The 22,263-nt window shown below is 38.6% G+C and overlaps 1 protein-coding gene across 1 annotated transcript in view; it reads right to left on the reverse strand.

Moving 5' to 3' along the window:
- The window catches only part of PIWIL2 (piwi like RNA-mediated gene silencing 2), a 72,050-nt gene that overhangs the window by 19,238 nt on the left and 30,549 nt on the right, over window positions 1-22,263 (reverse strand). Inside the window, exons 11-20 of the mRNA XM_046656859.1 lie at window positions 13,083-13,271; window positions 12,409-12,493; window positions 11,606-11,695; window positions 10,014-10,154; window positions 7,445-7,558; window positions 6,225-6,413; window positions 4,097-4,198; window positions 3,414-3,530; window positions 2,755-2,843; window positions 1,795-1,900 (exon numbers count right to left, since the gene is read on the reverse strand). Coding sequence (XP_046512815.1) covers window positions 1,795-1,900; window positions 2,755-2,843; window positions 3,414-3,530; window positions 4,097-4,198; window positions 6,225-6,413; window positions 7,445-7,558; window positions 10,014-10,154; window positions 11,606-11,695; window positions 12,409-12,493; window positions 13,083-13,271 — 1,222 coding nt within the window. The remainder of the gene's footprint in view (window positions 1-1,794; window positions 1,901-2,754; window positions 2,844-3,413; window positions 3,531-4,096; window positions 4,199-6,224; window positions 6,414-7,444; window positions 7,559-10,013; window positions 10,155-11,605; window positions 11,696-12,408; window positions 12,494-13,082; window positions 13,272-22,263) is intronic.

Raw genomic sequence — 22,263 nt, forward strand, 5'->3', positions numbered from 1 at the left:
TGGGACTCTAGTAATGTGCCCGTATTTTTTGACTCATATGTCAGGTTATATCTATCACCATGCTGCAATGTGGTGTGACACTAACCTTGTTGGGTAAGATTCAACTATATCATGTAAACAAGTCTTATGATAATACTAATATTGATAATCAAATATATTGGGAAATTGGGTTAAAGCCTCCTCAGGATGTAATACTAATGGAAAAATGACTGGCCTGAGGAAGAAGTGGATTAACTAACCACCAGCTAACTTCTATGCTAAATAGTTCTGCCCAAGTTTATTGTAAGGTACAAACAGTGGTAGATCAAGGGGAAAAAGAGTAATTAAATTCGTACAAAAATATAAAAATGTATGTAATGGCTTTATAGAGATTAGTTGTTTCTTTAAATCTATCCATCTCCCATGCTGGCTCCTCCAAACATCAGGCATATTCACAAGGATGCTACTCAACAAATAGCATGCAGTGGAAATGATACTGCATGACTATCAAGGCTAAGTATAAAAGGTAACGTCTTCCACCTGGCTTTCTCAGTCTCTTGGAATGCTCATGCTTTGAACCCAGTCACCATGCTGTGAGGAAGCCCAAACAGCCCATATGGAAAGATCACATTATAAGAGGCCCACATGGAGAGGAACCAGAGCTCACTGTGCCCTGACCAACCTTACAACCGTGAACATCATAAATGCTCACTGGATGCCACTCAGTTTTAGCGTAATTTGTTACACAGCCATGAATAACCAAACAGTGCTTAAGTAATTTACAACCCAGAGGGAGAGAAACATAAGGATACAAATATCTAATATAAGGCAGGATGTTATAACCACTACATAGAATATAAACAAAGAGACTTGAGAGAGGAACATAAAGAAATAAGTCTAGCTAAGGGACGGAGCAGCGGGGGAAAAAATGGGAAAGGCTTCACGGAAGTCATCTTTGAACTAAGGCCTAAAAGAGAGATGGGCCTTTGAGGCCAAACAATAGCAACGATAACAAGAGAAAGGAAGGCACGGTGGAACCTGGGAACAAAGTAGCCTATCACATGGACCTCCGTAGAGACAAAAAGTCAACTTCTTTTTTGCATAATCTCTAATACTGAAACAATATCAAACTATTTGAAGGACACTGCAGGAAACAGTCTAAAAAGAAACAAGGTGAAGTTCTGGAGACTGGCTTTAATCATATGAAATTACTAAATTTCTTGCAGTTTAATCTCTATGCAAAGGGCTAACTCTAACCCTAAGAAACAAAAGCCACTCATTAGTTCTTCCTTTGATGTGCTGGCCAAGGCAAAAACCAGTACTTCGCTTGCTCACTGTTCCAGACCCAATATCAGCTCAACGACAGCAATTCCCCACGGTTAGCATTCTTTGGCGTTCTAGAGGTGATTTACAGGGAAGCATTTGTCTTGAACCAAAATGAAAAGAGCCAGCACCTAATAACAGTCATAAAAAGCTGAGTAAATTCATAAGCTGCTTTAATTGCTGAAATTTACCCCCAACTTGCCTGGAAAGGGCATAAAGACTATGTCCAGGTGGATCAGGCTAACGACCTGGGGAATAACCACTACTTACCAACCCAAATCAAAGCACTTTAGCTCTTTAAGGTGCTCTGTATAAGTCGAGGCCTGAAAGCAGTGCCTGTGAGCTGCGTGCTCAGCATGACTCACCTTTCAGTCTGTTTAGGAGACTCACCTTCAATTTGGGATCCCTCCCACTAAATCAGACTTCCTCTTACAGTGGTCAGGTGGGCAATCCTTAAAAACCCTGAAACTTTACAATTTCTGTTCTCCTCACCTCATAGAACTTTTTTAAGGAGCCCACCAGGCACAGCTTCAGGCTATCCACGATCTCCTGGTGAGGCATCTGGAACACCACTCGTGAATACCATTTTGTGAGGGTGCTGGGGTGGAGGCAGTAAAGAGAGAGAGAGATGAGGACACACTCTCAGAGGAAGGCCACAGTCCAACTGTCAGCACACAGGCTTCTCTAAGCACCAATCCAACCACAAGCACCTAGTAAATGCACTTACACTACCTGTAAAAACACACAGTGATGTGGGGAAAAGATATATGCAAGCCATATACAGAATGTAAAAAATAAATACAGAATTGTGGATATTTGCTACAAAACTGTTTCCAATTAAAACATTTAACTACCTAGATGTCCAGCAACAGAGGACGAGTTAAATAAACAGTGCTGTAGCAGATGATCAATTCCACACAGAGCTAAAAACAATCGTTTGAGATTGTACTGATATAGGAAAATGCCCAAAATGTATAATTTAAGTACACAAAACAAGCTCAGGATCAGTATACACAGTAATATGCCATCTGTGTATACATCTATACACCACATATATGTGTTAACATGTGAATAAAATAGAATCTGAAAGTATGTATATATCAAACCTCTGATGGTGGTTAATAAACGATGGACCAGGAAAAACTTTCACTTTCTAAATTGCTGCAGATATTTGCATGAGCATGTCTAATTTTTACAATCAGAAGAAACAAACAAAAAACCCACCAAGACACAGGCCCCATTCTGAAGGAAGCTACTCTGCAGCCGGGGAACAAATTTGGTAAATAGATTCCAGAAATATCACAGGAAGATGGAGGAAGGAGTTTAGTATACTTTTACTTAATAAATAAAAGTATACTTTTTTGAGTATTATATTACACAAAATATTAAAAAAATACTTTCTGGATTTATAATAAGACTAGGCATTAAAATGGAACTCTGAGTACTACTCACAGATTGATGCTTGCAACGAAGCCAACCACGGACCGCATGCCCCTGCTGGGGTCATGGTAGACATCCATCCCAATCACCATGAGTTGTTTCTGGGTGAGAAAACAAAAAAACACACCAAAAACCCCCAAGCAACCCATCACCCCATCTTTAATTATAATCTGAACCCCAAAGCAATATATGAAAATAAGTTCTGGGAAAGGAAGAGAAAGACAGCGACCCATTTGACCTTTTTAAAACACTATGGACAAAGCCAGAGATCTGGACCAAGGGTCAGCAAACTTCCTCTGTGAAAGACTCAAGAGCAAATATCTTAGGCCTTGTGAGGCACAGTCTATGTGGGAACCTTCTACTCTGCCACTGCAGCATGAAAGCAGCCACAGAGAGTACAGAGTACATAGTAAGGCTACGTTTCAATAAAATTCCACTTAAAGACATTGAAAACTAAATTTCATATACTTTTCATGTGTCAGGAGATATGAGTCTTATTTTCATTTTTTCAGTCATTTACAAATATAAAAACCGTTCTTAGCTTGTGGGCAACAAACCACTTAGACTACTAAGCGCTGCAAGCAAGGGTAACTGTGAGCAAAACTAGAGAATAGCTGGGTAGGATTCTCTGAGAGCTGAACTGAATGAAGGCATATGTTGGCATCACTCACCAGAGGAATATCCACTCCCCAGAGCTCACCACCCAGTTTACAGTTAATCTGAAGTAAAATTTTCTGGGCCACACTCCGAAGCCTGGTGGGCTGACCAATGGTTCGGACATTGATGACCTATAATAAAGGGACCAAAAAGATATGGGAAAGAGGACACTATCAGCCTCTCAGACAATGTAAACAACTCTAAAGTAAACATTCCATTTGTTTACGAAACTCCAGTTAGCAATTAATTCACTTTGCCTTCACAGTTCTATATCCTAGGGTTTCTAGGCAGGCAAATGCACGCGCACACACACAACACAAACACAAACCAAGAAAACAACTGACAAACCAAAACTTTCAACAGGATGCCATGCAGAGTAAATTTTTTTTAACCTCGATAGGAACACCAGTTTTCCCCTTTCAGAGAGAACCCCATACTCTCAGAACCCATCATGTGAAAGCCCCGGACACGCTCTCTGAACAAGCAAAAGCACTCATTTGGGAACACGAAGGCAGCATTTACGAAGAGCACCTGCTGTTCACCAGGTTACTCTAATAAGGGAAATATGTCACCAGACGGGTCTACACACGCTGGCTTCTAAGAGTTACTTCAGTCTTCTTGAATACATGTACCCTCTTTCCAAGCCTCAAGGGAGGCCAGCGTTTCCATCTGTGCCTCCTGCCCAGCTCCCACTCACCTGCGAGGGCACGGGAGCCTGCACACAGCACAGCTTTTTAATGGCCCCATAGAGATCGTCACGTGTGCCCACGATGATGCAAACAACCATCTGTATCTTCCCCTTGAGAAAATAAAGTATATATAAGTCAGGCTTTGGAACTCTCAAGGGACCTTGATAGGGCTCCAGTCAGGGGCAGTCTGAGAGTCTGCAAAGCCAGAGGACCTTTAAGGTAGAGAGGGAACTGAAACAGAGAGGATGGACATGCCAACACAGAAAAAGGTCTTTGAACCTGAAAGAACATTTGTTGGGTCCAGGGCTTCTTTGCACAGATAGATAGTATGTTACCATAAATTACGTACAGCTGGTCTTGATTCACTACCCGATTTATTTATGAGACTTAAGATGCCTGGAAAAGGATTAGGATTGAAAACGTGCAAAGGTTACTTACTATCTGCTGCTGTCAACTCCCTATAACGTTTCTTACCACTCTCTCTAGTAGACTAAGCACCTTATTACAGTCATACCTCAGAACTGAACTGAGGAAACATGCAAGGCAACACCACAAGAACGGGTTCAGAGCCAAGCGCAGGAGGAAATGAAGCTGCCGGCAAATAACCAGTGGCTCTCCCCACCTCTCTGGTCAGGAGAGGGAATGACACTGCCAGGAGGCTATTTCATATCAGCATCCTCTACCCTCACTGCTGAAGAGACCTAACATTAAAAACAGAGGATCTTTCAAAGTCTGAATAAAGAAAAGGGGCACTCAAGTGAAATAAAGTTGCCAACCCTGTATGCCAGAAAGGGCTATAAACGGTAAATCAATAGTGCACTCCTCCAAATCAAGATCAGCATTAGATTAAGACTTCTCGCAGGACACATGTTCCAGCAACCACACCAAAGAGCTTCCAAAGTCACGTAGAACACAGGCTGCACACGGGGAGCTTATGGGCTGGATCTAGCAAAAAGATGTGCTGTTTTAGTGCCTATAATGATTTACAAGGCTTTTTATTTTTAAAAAAATTAACATTTAAACATAGGGAGGTGTACATATATGCAAATCCAGATTTTTGGCTTCAACCGAAAAGCAAACAAATTAACAATCAATTTGACAAGGCTGGGCGTTTATCTGCAGTCATGGGGCCACTCTCTTCAGTTCACTACAGTACCCTCCTGGTACTCGTCTGGCTCCTGTAGACCTCTGAGTCTGTGACCCTTAACAAAGAGAATAATAAAACAGACTGCCCTAAAGATAGCAGAGAGACAGCAAGGCCAACATGAGTGAGGTCTGGTGAACATCAGGAACGAAACTCACCCCCACGCTGCATGAACACTGCTGGCAGCGCTCAGACAGAGAAATGAGGCACCGTGAAAGTGCGGGATGATGTACTAGACTGGGTTATTCTTTTGAAACCAGAGCAGAATTGAGCAATGATCAGGCCTGGGGAAGCCCACGGGAGTACGAGAGACATGAGAAGTTCGGAGGAAACTGTGGAGAGAGAACACAAGCGTGCTGCTGCTGAGTGGTGGATGGAAAGAGAAAGCTACAAGGCCACGACAACCCAAATCTATGACGATCTCACAAGAACTGACTCAAAAGTTCCCTCTGCTTGCGTTCCCTCCCTAATCCTCTTCCTCTGTTTTATATACAAACAGATGAGAACTACAGGCCTGAACGAGTGAGTCGTGAGGGCTATGGTCTGCTCAGCTCCAAGGGTCCTGATCAGCTCTCAGGGCCAAGGTGATGGGCCACCTGCCAAGTTCATCACCAGAACAATCTGAATCTTGAGCCAGAGTGGACTGTGATAGCTCAGTACTGAATCATGCAAGTAGGCACCTGGCCCAGGAAGTCACTTTCTGAGCATGATATGTTCCATATAGATAACAAACTAATGTTAAGTGAGCTATTCCCTCAGCCAATTACGTGAGGAACAGAACACCAGAGTGAGTGCCAACACGTAATGAAAGAAGCAAAATTAACCAAAGGGCATAAGGACTATTTTCTTAGTTTAGTACTTACGTGCACATGAGTAAGGCACAGGTTCCTGGACATCATCACTGCCAGACTAATAATCAAGATAATTTAAAATCAAGTACTCAGACATTTTATAATAGGCATTCTATAAATTTATTCAAATTAATTTATTACCTCAACTCCCAGCATGGACTGAATGGTCCTGATATAGGTCTCTATTCGATCATCCTTCAGTTCAACCCAGGCTGGTGGGCTCAGGCGCATGCCAATGGGGCCAGCTATCTTCTCTAACATGTTAACCAGTTCTCGGGCCTGATCCACTGCTCTCTTTGGGTAAAACAGTGCCCAGAAATGCATGGGGACCTAGGAACAACCACAAGCTATTTTCAGTACTTTGCACAACTTGACTACTCCAAACTCACACCCGGGAAATGTTATTCCAGAGAATAAACTGTTCACTCTCTCTTCTTGAGTCTTGTCTTATCTAATTCCTATTATTGATAAAGATGCGTGTGATAAGTAAATGGTGGTATAGTGTCAATAGAATACTACACAGCAATGAGAATGGAAACTCTATAACCATACCTAACAAGACGGATGAAACTCACCAATACAAGGCTGAAGAAACGAAGCCAGACATAAGAGAACACACGCTGTCTGGTTTCATGTAAACATCAAGTACAAGAACGGCTGAAATGAATCTATGCTGTTAGAAGCCAGGATAGCAACTATTCTTGGGGTGTGTAAGGGTGTGACACACAACTAATAAAGATTTTCCAATTATGCTAGGTAGTATCTAGGAGCATGGGGCACTGGCAAAGTTCTGTTTTCTAACCCTTGATGCTGATTACACAGGTTTATCCAACTTGTGAAAAAATCATCAAGCTATAGGCTTGTAAGTGTACTTTTTCTTCAAATATATTATATTTCAATAAAAAGCTTTAGAAACAGATGTGAGTCCTTTATGCATGCCCACAAAGATCAGGCTGGCCAAAACCAACAATAATCATATACCACTTTGATCTCTAGTTGCCTTGTGGGGCTCCTTTAATTTTACTTCTCTCATGGATAAAAACACCTTCCAGGAAGCCCTGGGGGGAGAGAGAGGAAGGAGAAAGGAAGAAGGAAGGAAAAGGGAGAGTGGGTAATGGGCTCGCACGGTACGCATTACCACAGCAGTTTACTCCCCCTTCCTAAGGCCACGGTCAAGCGAGGGCCTACCTCTAACAACTCGCCAGCTGCTCTGTTTGAAGGACCCCTGTTAGCAGACAATTCAGGACGGGAATTCAGTTGGTACTTTCTCTCAAAAAGAGGACACTAAATCATTCCTGCCTCCCAATTTCTACACTTTTAAAAGTACTGGTCCTCTCTTTACCACCTCAAAAATCACTTACAGTCAAGATGGAAGGGTCTCTGGTTACTTCTTTAATCCAGTTTAGCTCCTGAGATGTGACAAATGAAGTATTTCTTAAGTTAATTCTTTCCAGTGGCAGAACACGTCCTTCAATCTAAACAGAAAATAAGGTACCTCTGACATGACCCATGTGCAAACGCTATTTAGAAAAACACTGATACTCTTCTCTGTGAGGCCTGGTCAGTTCCCCTATACAGACTTGTGGCTGTTATAACTTCTGGAAGTGGCAGGAAAATGAAACTGCTGGTAGTGAGAGGGGATGTCAGGAAGACCCTCAACATAAACACGCAGGTAAAATTTTTATAGGCACTGCTCTTTAACTGGTAAAGCTTCCAACAGGGTCTCCCAAGAAAGGGATTAAAAACATTGTCTCTTTAGAACCAGAGAATGCGTGTAAAACTACTACAATTTCAAGGTGAAGAGGAAAATAATCTTTAAAAATATTTTAAGGGAAAAATTGGAAGTATAAAATTCAAGGTAAAATTTCTTAATAAAGCTGAACATAAACTACTACTATACTTTATATAAAAGGACAGCTGGAAGAAAAAGGCATAAATACAACTGAAGAACAAATTAAAGTTAAGAATGGTAAATCAGTTAGATCCAAAAACAGGACGATAACTAAGCTGATCTGATGATATATCAATATGATGGACTATTTTGCAGTCATTAAAATCACCTTCTAACTACATGTAACATGATCCTGTTTTTTCAAAAAACAAATAGCAATGTATGTATCACAAAATCTGAATAAGTCCATACCTAGTAATGATTATCTCTGGGGGAAGTGTAATTATGGAGGGTTTTTACTTTCTATGACCTCTGCTGTTTGCTTGTTTTAAAAAGTAACAAATACTTTATCTACAATAAAAATTTTTTAAAATAATTTTCTTAATATTATAAAAGTCTAACAAAAAAATAACAATACCCACATTGGCAAGAGTGTAAGGAATCAGACTCATCTTATGCTTATAAAAGCAAAAAATTGTTTAAACTTTCTCGAGGACAATTGGCAATACTTAATAAAAGTACTAAAAACATAAATGCCCCCTGACCTAATAATTTCATTTCCATAAATTTGACTATGAAAATAATAACACATGCAAAGATTTAGTTACAAGGATTTTCACTGAATCACTATTTATAATGGGAAAATACTAAATTGAATTTGAATGTAAAGAATAGGAAATTAATAAAATGAAATATCCAGTAGCCATTAAAAATATTTAGGAAAAAAATATTAAATGACATGGAAAAACAACCAAAATATATTAAGGGAAAGAAAAGAATCCATATGAATACATACTATATGTGTGCATGTACATACACAAAACACTGAAGAATATGTACCAAAATGTTAACAGTAGTTATTCCGATACAGGAAGATTATGGATGAACTTTTCTCTTCTTTGACTGAAGTTTTCTGCACCTTCAAATAATATTTAATGACATGAAAACATGTTCAAGCTATAATATTAAATGAAAAAGAAGATGCAAAACCATACACAGTATAGTCAAAATTTTATAAGATTTATTTTCACAGGAAAAAAATTTAGGGGAAAGAAATACATCGCAAATGTTGTCCTTTATATACATCTAAAATAAATCACTGAGCTCTTATCTTTGGGTGATGAAATTATTGATGTTTTTATTTCCTTCTTTATATTTTCTAAAGTTTCCATATTTTCCTTATTGACTATCCTTTACTTCCATAAAAAAGAAAAACAGAATTTTTTACAAGGAGGCAGTCCTGAGTGCAAAAGAACTGGAGGACAGAAATAATTATTTTGGTATAACCTCAAAAGAAAGGTGAAAAGCAATAATAGCTAATATTTATTGAGCACTTGCTGTGTGTCAGATATTATGCTAAAGATTTTACCATTTAATTCTTTTAACTCAATTATTATCCTCATTTTTCAGATAAAGAAACTAAGACATGCTAAGTAATTTGTTCAAAATAACCAAGATGGCAAGCGGTAGAACTGAGATTCAAAGCCACATAAGCTGACACCAAAGGCCCAGGGCCCCACCACCACGTCACAGCGCCTCTGCACCGTGGATCACGCCACAGAAAATACAACACAGCACACTCGGGCAAATGAAGGCAGAAAGGGCCGCAAGAAAATCAGACTGTGCAAACCTGAGGCTCCTTGTGCCTACGGAAGAATGACAGTAGTACATTCAAAGAGACAAGTTAATTATTGGGAGAGAAAAAAACTTGAGAAGAATGAAAAATACATACAGAACTTTAGAAATAATTTGAGTTGGAAAACTGAAAATGAGGTAAATTTTAAGTCAATATTCCTTTTGTCATCTATTTGACTGGAAATTAATGGCTTGGATCCCTGGGAAACACAGAGGAAAAATCTGTAAGAAATATTAGCAAATTGTCAAGGAAATTAAAGTATTATGACTGAAAAAAAAAAAGAATATAAAAATAAAGCAAAACTCCAAAATAAAGACAAGACAGAAAGTTATAACCCAGTCTCACAAAGCTCTCAAACCTTTGGTTAAAGCTGCTTCCTCTCCCATCCCACCTCCTGACTTACCTTATGCACATCCTTCTGCAAACAGAGTCCCCAGCGCGTCAGTTCCTTGCTAGCTGTCTCATTCTTTGAAATTCTCTGTAGCAAGCATTCCAGTGCATTATGGTGCTGTTTGGGGCTCAAGTTGATCTGCTGGGTCAAGTCCTAAACAGAATCAAAACGGAGATAATAAGTTGTAAGTATCACTTTCACCAATATGAGGTTAAATAAACCCCAAGGCGTCTAAAACAATTCCATGAGAAGCTCTGCCCCGAAATCTGTAGAAATGTTCACCTACCTCCAAGGACTCTAATAAACATCTCTCAGGACTGTGCAAAAGGTATAAAGTTAAAATCTTAACCATAAAGTAAGAATTTTAAATGTTACTGTTTCTTCCTCCCTCATGACATCTAAATCTTATCTCTTTCTCAAAGCCATGTTCTGATTTTAAAATTCCTAAGAGATTCTACAAAATAGGGGCAGAGGGGGCTTGATTACACCTATTTAATATTTAGGAAAAATAGAGGGGAAAAAACGCCCTGTGCTAGATACACAACCAAACAGAACAGAACAGAAAACCACAGCCAGCCTTATACTTGAGGTCATACTGTACGAGCCATTTAATGTTACCGTTGAGACACTTTTTTTCTCCAGTGTTTGGCCCATAGTAGGTGCGTTCTCCATATTTATTGTTGAATGAATACCTAACAGGTGTGTATGAAGATTCTGAATCACATAAGTGAGTTCCTTCTTCTGGGTCTAATGAACTGCACAGCTGTTGCTCCCTGCCAGGCAGTCCTCAGGGTCAGTGAGTCTATGGGGCTGTACAGATAGCTCTGTGATCGTAAAGTCATTAGGCAACTGGGAGTTGTAAGGAAGGAGCCTTGACCTGCATGTTAAAAACAGAAGCCTCAGAAGATAAACATGAAAGAAATCTTTTACAGTAATTTCGAGCTTCACTTCAGGCTCCTAATGACGTTACTAAAAATAATATGTGGCATCTGAGACAAGCAGAAGTCCAAGTAGGACAGACAAGGACTGGGAAGGTGAGGCAGCAGAGTGGCTCGAGCGTAGGTCCCAGCGCGTGGAGGCGAAGCACTCGGGGTCCGGCCTCACGCTGCACACACCCCTGCTTCTCGGCTATTTCCTATGGGACAGAGCCCAGCACGTCCAGGGCACTCCAAGCCTCACAATATGAACTTTTATCCTTTTACCTCACCCTCTGATTTGTTGACTTTTTGTTACATTATGTCCTCCACCCCTTCAAATAAACGAAAGGCTTATAGAAATGTTAAAAACATTCATTGCTCTCAGGGAACCTCTTTTAGGATCATGTGACCAGTTTACAGTCATTCACCTGATTGGTGAGGGTGAAGACGGAATCATTTGTTTCCTTTTACCTTATGATCCAGTTGCTCCACTGTTCTAACAACCTTCAAAAAGCAGCTCTGATTGGCTTTCTCACAGTGTGTGGGAAGGGACCTGGATCATGTTTTACAGAAAGGAAAACTGCAGCCTGGACAAACGGACCTGCCCAGGTAATGACGCAAGCCTGGCCTGGTTGAGGCTCCATCTGCTATCGCAAAGGTCTCCCACTCCAGACAGGCATTTCTCACCTTCATGGCTCTGAAGTCCTTCTTCATCTTCTCAGGGATTCCCGTCACGAAGGAGAGCTCCGGCAGCAGCAGGATTTCACCTTTGAGCAGCTGTGAAGAGAGAATGGAGAGGGAAACTAAGGCAGCAGAACAGGACCCTGCTGCGCTGACCTGCACCAGACATGCCGTGCAGGGTGCTGCAGGGACTCAGTGGTGCCCTAAGGAATACACAACCCCAGAGGAGAGGGTCGGGAGACACTACACACATCTCACCCTTTCTTCCCTCAGTGACAACACACACAGCCTGTTGTATTACACAGAGGGAAAAATATTCAAACCGTCAAAAGGAAAGGAAAAAACAGAAAAACAAAACGATTCTGTTTCTCTCAGGCCTCCAGACAAACTAAGACAACACATCCCACCCAGCTGGTGCCTCCAGTTCATCTTAGCCTGTCGATCTTCACTCTTCATACTTAAGACAGAGAAGCCAGGCATCAATGCGCTTCCCCCAGCCCCTAGCCCTGTTAAAATGTCTATAACTTCCCTAATGGGTCCATTGTTTTAATCTTTAGCAGCAAATTATCCTTATTCCTTAACCTAACTTGCTCACATGGATATTTAGCTCTTCATGATGGGGACTTCAAAAGCAAATCCTACAGTATGAAGTGCCACCTCTGGCTAGATCAGAGACAAAACCCTGCATAGCTTTCCCTGAACACACTGTAATCATTGCTCCACGGTTCCCAGAGCTGTGACGATGGCGAAGAGCAGCTGACGGGATGAAGCCCTGAAGGTGGAAGTGCAAGCCTGACACCCCCACTCACCATCCCTTGGTTATTCTGTCTCTCACTGGGCCTGTGGATCAGCAGCGGCTGGTCCTCTTCCTTAACTGTGATTCCATAGTTTTTGCTACAGCAGGGCAGAGGCAGGAAAAAATTTCAGAAACATATCACTACTCTTATAGCAACATAATCTGAGTCTCTTAACCAGGACTGAGGTACATAATTTGCATAATACCCTTGTCCAGGATCCATCGGAAACTCACCATGGCATATTTATAACTGGAAAAAGCAGGCTCAAGTTAACGTTGCAATTAAATGGAGGAGAAATAGGCTAACAGTCCAGGAAAGAATTTGTTTAAAACTGCATCAGGCTAAAGGGCTTAGGCAACTAGAAAGGCAAAATGACAGTCAAATGATTAATGACTTAGATTTAACCTCTCCACTCAGACTGCTAACCAAACCAGCAAAGGAAATATAATTCAAAGACCTGAGATTAATTTACGAAGTCACTTCCAAAAGTACTAAAAGAAATGAAGCTTTAAGGGTAGTATTCTGGTCAAATCCCACACACCAGATCATTCCATCACAGGCGCATTACCAATCCTCTTATTTTTAGTCTCCCATTGTATGCCACTGTGGAACTCAATATCTTGCTGGAGAATGGCAGACTACGTCCCACCCCCGCCGCAGGCTCCAGTCCAGTCTCTTCTTTCTACCTGTAGTATTCCAAGAATGTGATCTCCTTCCCATCAGACATTGTGAAGCTATCTTTTGGAGTCTTATTCCAGTCCACATCATCAATACGATAGGTACGATTGTTGTATCGGGTTATAACAATATTGCCAACCAGATGCTTAGTACACTCATCCTGGAAGTTTTCTTTGTTCTGCTGATACATGGCATGCCTTTGGAAAGAGACAAAAGACTTTAGGATCATATTTGTATACACAGAGCAATATACAAGGGACAGGAGACACAGATAAGTACTCTGGGGGTATGATCACAACTACACAGCACCAGAAGGCTCCAGCTATCTCTTTTAAGAGATGGGCCTTTCATCTCTTTCCTTTTTAGCATTACCCGCCCCCAAAGAAATCAACAAAAAATAATGAAAGGATAAAAACTGAAAACTGTAACTACAAATTAATAAACTCACTGTATTCCTTAAAATAAGGGACTTTATCAAAATAATTATTTTTTTGTCATCATTATTAAGACAGAGTATACAGAGGAACAATAAAACATTCTTTAAACTATATTTTCCCTTTCTAGCTGAAGGAAGAAATTACAAGTACCTATCACAAGACGGCACTGGTGAAGATGCTAAAGATGCAGAGATGAAAAGGCTCACCAGACAGATGTACTCTCCTGGTAACCTCTCCAAGAGTGCCGTGAACAAGACAACATGGGAAACTCTCAGAAAGCATGTCTGAATATGCCCAGGGAGTCAAGGAAAGTTTACAGAAGCAGCTGCTCCTTGAAGGAGCAATCTCCCAGGCAGAAACACTGGGGCAGGGCAATGAGGGGCACTTCAGCCAGACAGAGGCAGCGGTACACAGGGGACAATCAGGGATCTGGGACTGGGGAGAGTGAGGAAGTGAAAGAGGAACAGAAGACAGTAAGCATAAGCTGAAGATGGCGGGACCAGATACAAATTCCCTTGTAAGTCAAGGATCAGAACTGGGACTTTTTTCTATGGGCCAATGTCACCCAGGTAAATTCTTCAGGAACACTGGTCCCTTGAGAGGTCATGAGGCGGTGAAAAAAGTTCCACAGTCAAGAGCCAAGTCCATTCTGCATGTTATAACCCCTCCCTAGAGGTTCACAGCATACATTCCACACATACTGCTAAAGGAGGAAAACATACTGAGCTGTATTTGCCTCCAATTTATTTAACCACAGATTCCTTCTGCCTTTTTCATTCTTACCTCACCAAACATCTATAACCATTCAGGGCAATTAGTATCCTGCAGAACTCGCCTTAAGAAAGACTATAATAAGTGATGAAAAACCATCAGAGACTTGAAACAGTTCAACACTGACGGCAGACCCTGGAGCCAAAATCCTGGGTTCAAACCTTGGCTCTGCCACTTACCAGCCTGTGAGACTTTGAGCGATTTATTTAACCACTTTGTGCCTCAGTTTCCTCAAGTGAAGGCAGGGTGAGTAAGAGCAACTTACTCAGAGTGTTGTTGAGAGAACTCAGTGACTTTATACATAGGAAGCACTCAGAACTGTGTTTGCAAATATCATCTCCATCATCATCACTCGTGCTTAATACGTACCAGATGCTGCTGTGTGTGTGAGCATCTTTTTTTTTTTAAGATTTTATTTTTTCCTTTTTCTCCCCAAAGCACCCCAGTACACAGTTGAATATTCTTCGTTGTGGGTCCTTCTAGTTGTAGCATGTGGGACGCTGCCTCAGCGTGGTTTGATGAGCAGTGCCATGTCCGCACCCAGGATTCGAACCAACAAAACACTGGGCCGCCTGCAGCGGAGCGCGCGAACTTAACCACTCGGCCACGGGGCCAGCCCCTGTGTGTGCATCTTTGATGTTGCTAAGTGAATGGATCACTAGAACTGAGTAACAAGGGCCACATAAACATGTGGCCTCATTCTGTCAGCTAGTTTGAAAACAGAGGAGAGATGGCTATAAAGATAGTTCACAACATATACAAGTAGTTGTGGAAGTCAAAGGTAACCATAGAACCCATATTTAAACACTTTTCAAATTGAAATTTGTTTTCAGAACCCTTAAGACAATTTTCAATTTTCTCTCACCAAATGCTGTTTCCCTAATTATTGTCTTTTGCATCAAAAAAGGGAGGTGAGGAAGGAGGTTGGAGGAAGGCAAAATCAAGAAAAAGTTAAAAAGGGATGGAGGATCACAGGAGATAAAGAATATAGTTCCATATCTTGTTACTCCAATATTCAATATTGGAGAATAGATAAAAGTCTATGATTTTTAACAGCACCTATTTCACTTTGACATCCAAAAAATATAAGTGGGGTTTAATGGCAAAATGTTACTTGCTTAAACATCTCACATATTTTCATTCAAAGAATGCCAAAACACAAATGTTTTGCCAAATAGCAATAACGTTTTCTTCTGGGTGGTGGGATTATGGGTAGCTTAGTCTTGGGTCTTGTTTGTATTTTTAAAATTTTCTGTAATAAGCATACATATAAATTTTGAAATAAGCAAACTATCAAAGGAGACATCGTTGGGAGGTACTGCAAATAGGTACAGAGTTTCTGCATGGGATGATAAAAAAGTTCTGGAAATGAATAGTGGTGATGGTTGCACAACACTGTGAATGCACTTAATGCCAGTGAATACTTAAAAATGGTTGAAATGGTAAATTTTATGTTATATATATAACATAATTTAAACATTTTTAAATGCACACAATTTTTAAAAATTTTAAAAGAGACGTCACTGACAAAAACTATTTTTCAAGTGACCAAAGTATATATAACTTGTCAAAAATTTTTTCTAAATCAGTCATGCACTGTGAGTAATTTATTTTCTTGCCAATAATTATAAGCATTAAAATTATGACTTTTATTACAGAATACCTAATGTTATTAAATATTTATTTATTTATAATATTATTATTAAATATTAAACACTAATGGGAGTATTATTCAAATACACATTACATAGAGAAGCAGTAAGGACATAAAAGTTGCCTATTAAAATAAGGTTAGAGATTTTATTCCAGATCATTTTATGAATTTTTGCTTTCTATTTACATAGTTTTAATCATGAGTTTTAATCACATTTCATGTTTATGTCGAACTCACCATTGTGTATAAAATGCATGCACTGTTGTAAAAACAAAAGTATTTTTTAATCAAATCCAACTATGTTAATGGTTGCATAACACTATTGCACTGAGTGGAGGGTACCTTAGTTTGTTGGCCCACAATTTTTTGAGTAATGTTCTATTGTTTCACTCTTAAAAATTCTGGATGAACATCTTTTATAAAGATTCTTCTATATTTACAATTGTTTCTTTGAGACGGATTTCCTACAAGTGGAATCACTACATTAACAGTTAGAACTTTAAGTTTCTTGTGATGCAGGATCTAGCAGCATTAAAAGTTATCTTTTTTAATTTCTTACTTTGAAATAATTATAAACTCAAAGAAAGCTGCAAAATTTATGCACAGAATCGCACGTATGGAATTGACGCTGGTACAATATTGTTAACTAGAGACCTTATTCAGTTTTCACCATGTTTTGCATACATTGATTTGTGTGTGTGCAGTTCTATGCCATTTTATCTCATTTACAGGTTTGCACAGCTAACACCACAATCAGCCACAGAAACGTTCCAGACATTTCTATAAAGGAACTATTTCCTGCTCCCTCATCACAGTCGCACTCCTCCCCTTTCCCTATCACCTGACAACCATGAATCTGCTTTCTGTCTCTATAGTGTTGTCATTTTGAGAATCTATATAAATGGAACTTTATTATAGAACCTTTTGAGATAGACATCTGTCCCTAAGTATAGCGTCCCTGAGATGCCCACAGGTTGCTGTGTATCAGCAGCTCATCGGTCTCTCCTGCTGAGTTGTACTCCATCGCATGGAGGTACCGGAGTTTGTTCAACCATTGACCTACTGAAGGACATTTTGGTTGTTTCCATTTTTTGTTATTACAACTAAAGCTCTTATGAACATTTGTGTACCAGTTTTTGTGTGAACCTAAGTCTTCATTTTTCTGGGAAAAATGCCCAAAAGTGCGACTGTGGGGTCCTGTTGTTAAGTGCATACTTAGTTTCTAAGAAACTACCAAAAATTTCTCTAGAGTGGCTGAACCACTTCACATTCCCATCCACAGTATATGGGTATACCCACAGCGTGTGTTTCTCTACATCCTTACCAGCATTTTGTATTTTCACTATTTTTTACTTTAGCCACTCTAATAGGAGTGTACTGATATCCCACTGTAGTTATGATTTGCATTTCCCTAATGGCAATGAAGGTAAACATCTTTTCCTGTGCTCATTTACCTTCCATATCATCTCTGTAGTGAAATATCTGTTCATATCTTTTGACCATTTTCTTATCGTACTGTCGTTTTTCTTGAAACTTTACTATGGTTTTACTTAAAAAGTGTTACATGTTCATTGTAAAATAAAAAAAATTATAAAATACAGAAATTGAACATGGCTTCTAAGCCATTCTTGATAGAGACCTACTTTCCCTCAGCTTTTCTTAAATTTGTGAATATTAATAATTTGCAACAAAACGTGTAATCATACCACACACACTGTTTTGCAACTTGTTTTTAACTTAACAATGTAGTCTGGACAGTCTTTCATGTTAACACAAATACAGAAGGTTCCTAGAACAAAAGACTAATTTCAAACAGGTAACTGAAATTTGCCAGCTTCGGCTTTGATTTATGAAAGAGAACCCAGTACAAGAAAAACCTATGGATTTCTCAGTGTAGTAATGATCGAAATGAATTAAAAATTCAGGCATAATAATGACATTATGGTTAAGTTTTCAAATAAGAGTCAATTTAGGAGATATATACCGAAATATTTGTGAAACAAATAAGACATCATCGGGCATTTGCTTCAAAATAATTCAGTTTTGGGGGGGAATTGCAGAAGACCAGATGAAACAAGGCTGTTTATGAATTGATAATTGTTGAATCTAAAAAAATGGGAATGAGGAGGGTTTTTATACTATTCTACTTCTGCAAATGTTTCAAATTTTTCATAATAACTAAACTTTTAAAACTAAAAAAATATACAATAATTAAAACATAAATCCAAACACTCTGGAAAAAGAGGGAAAAAATAAAGAAATCCAATAACTAGGTTTTCTAATTCTAGAAAAGTTTTAGCACATATAAAATGGAAAATATTATACTCCGTAATTCTTATTTTCAAGGATATTCAAAAGATTACCGAATCTATGAAAGCACAATAACTTGAGAGCAGAAGAGACTCTTTTAAGGAAAAATAAAGTACGACCACGAACTTTTAGAAATCTTAGCAAAGATAATCAAGGCAGCAAATCTCAGCCTGGATAATCAAATTTGTGAATTTAAAAACGAGCTTAAGAACTGTTTCAGTATCTGAGGAAATAAAGAGATGAGTCTGATAAAACAAACGATAACCAGACAGAGAAGACAAGTCCAAGAGATAAAAGATACATATAAAATAATTTACAGAAGAGAAATAATCAAAGAAATAAAAGAAAATAATTAAGCTGAATAGTTGGGTCCAACAGAAAGAGCTCAAAAAACAACTGGTAAACTAACAAAAAGGACCTGAATCTGAAAGTTAGAAAAACTTTACATTGCAAATATAAAAAGGCGTAAGTTAGGGGGTTCTTTTGGGGATGATGAAAATGTTCTTGAATTAGATAGTGATTCTACTTAACTTCCACCATTTTTTACATGCAATGATTTGTGAATATTCTAAAAACCAGTGAATTATACACTTAAAATTCAATAGTGAATTTCAGCGGCTGGCCTGGTGGTGTAGAGGTTAAGTATGCTCACTGTGCTTCAGTGGCCCAGGATTTGTGGGTTTGGATGCCAGGTGAGAATTTTTAAAAACTCAAAAAAGTAAAGCAGAATCCAGACTTACTACAAGAGATTAACTGAAATGTTTAGTTTTCAACTACAAATTATTAGATAGGCAAAGAAACAGGAAAGTGTAATAATGTAAAAGAGCAGTCAATAGAAACTTATTCTGAGAAGGCTCAGATGTTGGACCCGCACACAAAGAATTCACAGCAGCTGCTATAAACATGTTCAAATAACCAAAGGAAAACACGACGATGAGTCAACAAACAGGGGATCTCAATAGAGAAACAGAAGCTAAAAAGCAAAACAAAACAAACAGAAATCGTAGAGTTGTGCAATAACCAAAATGAAAAACTAATAAGATGAGCTCACCAGCAGACCTGAAACAGAATAAATAACCACTGACATAAAGACAGAGGAATGGAAAGTATCTAATCCAAAGAAGACAGAGAAAAAGATTAAAGACAAACGAAGAGTCTCAAAATCCTGTGAGACAAGAGCAAAATACAAGTACTGAGAGTCCCAGAAGGAGGACAAAAGAGAAAAAGAAAAATATTGAAGAAAAAAAAAGACAACAATGTTCTAAAACTTCCCAAATTTGATAAAAAACCATTCACCTATATATCCTATATATCCAAGCACCTCAGTGAACACCAAACACAATAAACACAACGAGAACTGGACACACCATGGACAAACAGCCAAAATCCAAAGCCAAAGAGAAAATCTCGATGGCAGTTAGAGAAAAATGATTCATCATCTACAGGAGAGGACAACAACATGGTGAAAAACCTACTTCTCATCAGAAACAAGGGAGGCCAGAAGGCAGTGTAATGACGTGCTCAAAGTGCAGGAAAAAAATAAACTGGCAAGCAAAACTCTTTATCCAGTGAAACTATCCTTCAAAAATGAAAATGAAGAAGCCAGTCAGAAAGGAGCACATATTGTATGATTCCATTTATATGAAATGTCCAAAACAGGTAAATCTATAGAGATAAAAAGTAGGTTAGTGGTGGCCTAGAGCTGGGGAGGGGAGTTTGGTGGCAGGGGGAGCGGTAAGGGCGGGTAATGGGTAAGGGGTGTAGGATTTCTTTTCGGCGTAATGGAAATCTTCTAAAATTGATTGTGGTGATGGATGTCTAACTCTGGATATACTAAAAGCCATTAATGGTATACTTTAAATGACTGAATTGTATGGTATATGATCAAAGCTGTCAAAAAAAAATGAAGGTGATATAAAGTCATTCCCAGGTAAACAAACACTGAGAGAATTTGTTGCTGAAAGATCTGCTCTACAAGAAATACTAAAGGAAGTCCCTCAGGCCAAAAGAAAATGATACCAGATGGCAAGTTAAATGCACAGAAAGGAAGAATAATGGAAATGATATATATGTGGGTAAACATAAAAGGCTGTATACATATTTCTTCTTATCTTCATTTCTTTAAAAATTATAAGATTGTTTAAAACAATAACAAACACTATTGTCGGGTTTATGACATACAGAGAAAAAAATACACAGACACACACACACACACATATATCAGAATAAAGGAGGGGAGAGTTACAGTAGAACAAAATTTCTATATTTTACTGGAACTAAGTATGTATTAACCTGAAGTAGATTATGATACGTGAAGGATGCTTACTGAAATCCCTCGAACGAACACACACATGCAAATGCACACTCAGCAGGGGAATTTAAATGTGCACTAAAAAACATGTAACACAGAAGAAGGCAATGAAGAAGGGAGAAGGGGGAAAAAAACAGGAGATACACAGAAAACAAACAGCAAAACATCGGACATATAGACAACAATATAAATACTGGTGTTTAATATGAACAGATTAAACATGCCAAGAAAACATTTTTATCAGACTGGATAAAAAATGGAAGATCTAGTTACATGCTGTCTACAAGACACAGATTTTATATTCAAAGACACTGAAAATAGAAGAAGAGAAAAATATATACCAGGCAAACGGTAACAATAAAAAAGCTGGATTGGCTACACTAATGTCAGACAAAAGAGACTTTCAGACAAGATCATTATTCATAATGATAAAAGGCTTAATACATCAGGAAGATATTCATGTAAATATAAGTATATGTGTCTAAAGGAAAATATCTGAAGGAAAAAGTGACAGAATGAAAAGAGGAAACCAACGATTTGACAATTATAGTTGGATATTTCGATATTCCTTTCTTAGTAACCGATGCAGCAAGGAGAAAATCAGGAAGGATATATAAGACTTGAATAACATTATTACACCAACTGAACTGACGTGTATAAAATACACCATCCAACAGCAGCAGAATGCACATCCTTTTCAATAACACGGAGCTTTCTCCAGGACAGGGTCTGTGCCAGGTTAAAAGCAGGTCTCAATCAAATCAGAAGACAACACAAGACACTCCTCCAACCACGTCAGAACAAGACTAGAAACCAAAACCAGAAAGAAAAACGGCAAATTTCCAAGTATTTGGAAATGAAACAGCACACTCCAAATAATCCAAAGAAAACAGCATAAGCGAAATTAGAAAATATCTTGAAAGAAAACAAACCAGTATATTAAAAAATCAGGAGATGTAGCTAAAGCAGTTGTCAGAGGGAAATCTATGGCTCTAAATTATATGAGAAAGAAAAATAGAAATAAACTCCCACATTTATGACAAAGATGTCGAAGTGAATCAGTAAGCAAGGACAGTCTTTTCAAGAAATATTGTTGTGATAATTGCATATTCACATGCAATAAAATGAATTTAGATCATTACCTCACACTGTCCACAAAAGTTAACTTAAAAGAGACCACACGCCTAAATGCTAGAGCTCAGACTATAGACCTCCTGAAAGAGACACAGAAAATCTGACCTTGAGTTAGGCAACAATTTCTTAGATGCAACACCAAAACACAATCCAGGAAAGAAAAAACTGACAAATTAGACTTCAGAAAAATAAAAATGTTTGCTCCTTAAAAGATATCATTAATAAAAATAAAAGATAAGCCACACACTGGGAGAAAATATCTGTAGATCATGTATCTGATAAAGGATTTATATTTCTTACATATAAAGAATTCTTGCACAACTCAATGAAAAGATAATCCAAGTAAAAAAAATAGGCAAAAGATGTGAATAGACACTTTACCGAAGCAGATACACGAATGGCAAACAAAGACAGGAAAAGGTGCTCAACATCATTAGTTATTAGGAAAATGCAAATTAAAACCACATCAAGATGCCACTAACATTGACTAAAATTTCTAAAATTAAAAAGACTGACTATACCAAGTGTTAGTGAGAACGCGGAGCAAACTGAATTCCCATACATTGCTGGTG

This window comes from Equus quagga, chromosome 3 (genome assembly GCF_021613505.1).
Source record: "Equus quagga isolate Etosha38 chromosome 3, UCLA_HA_Equagga_1.0, whole genome shotgun sequence".
NCBI classification, from domain to species: domain Eukaryota; kingdom Metazoa; phylum Chordata; class Mammalia; order Perissodactyla; family Equidae; genus Equus; species Equus quagga.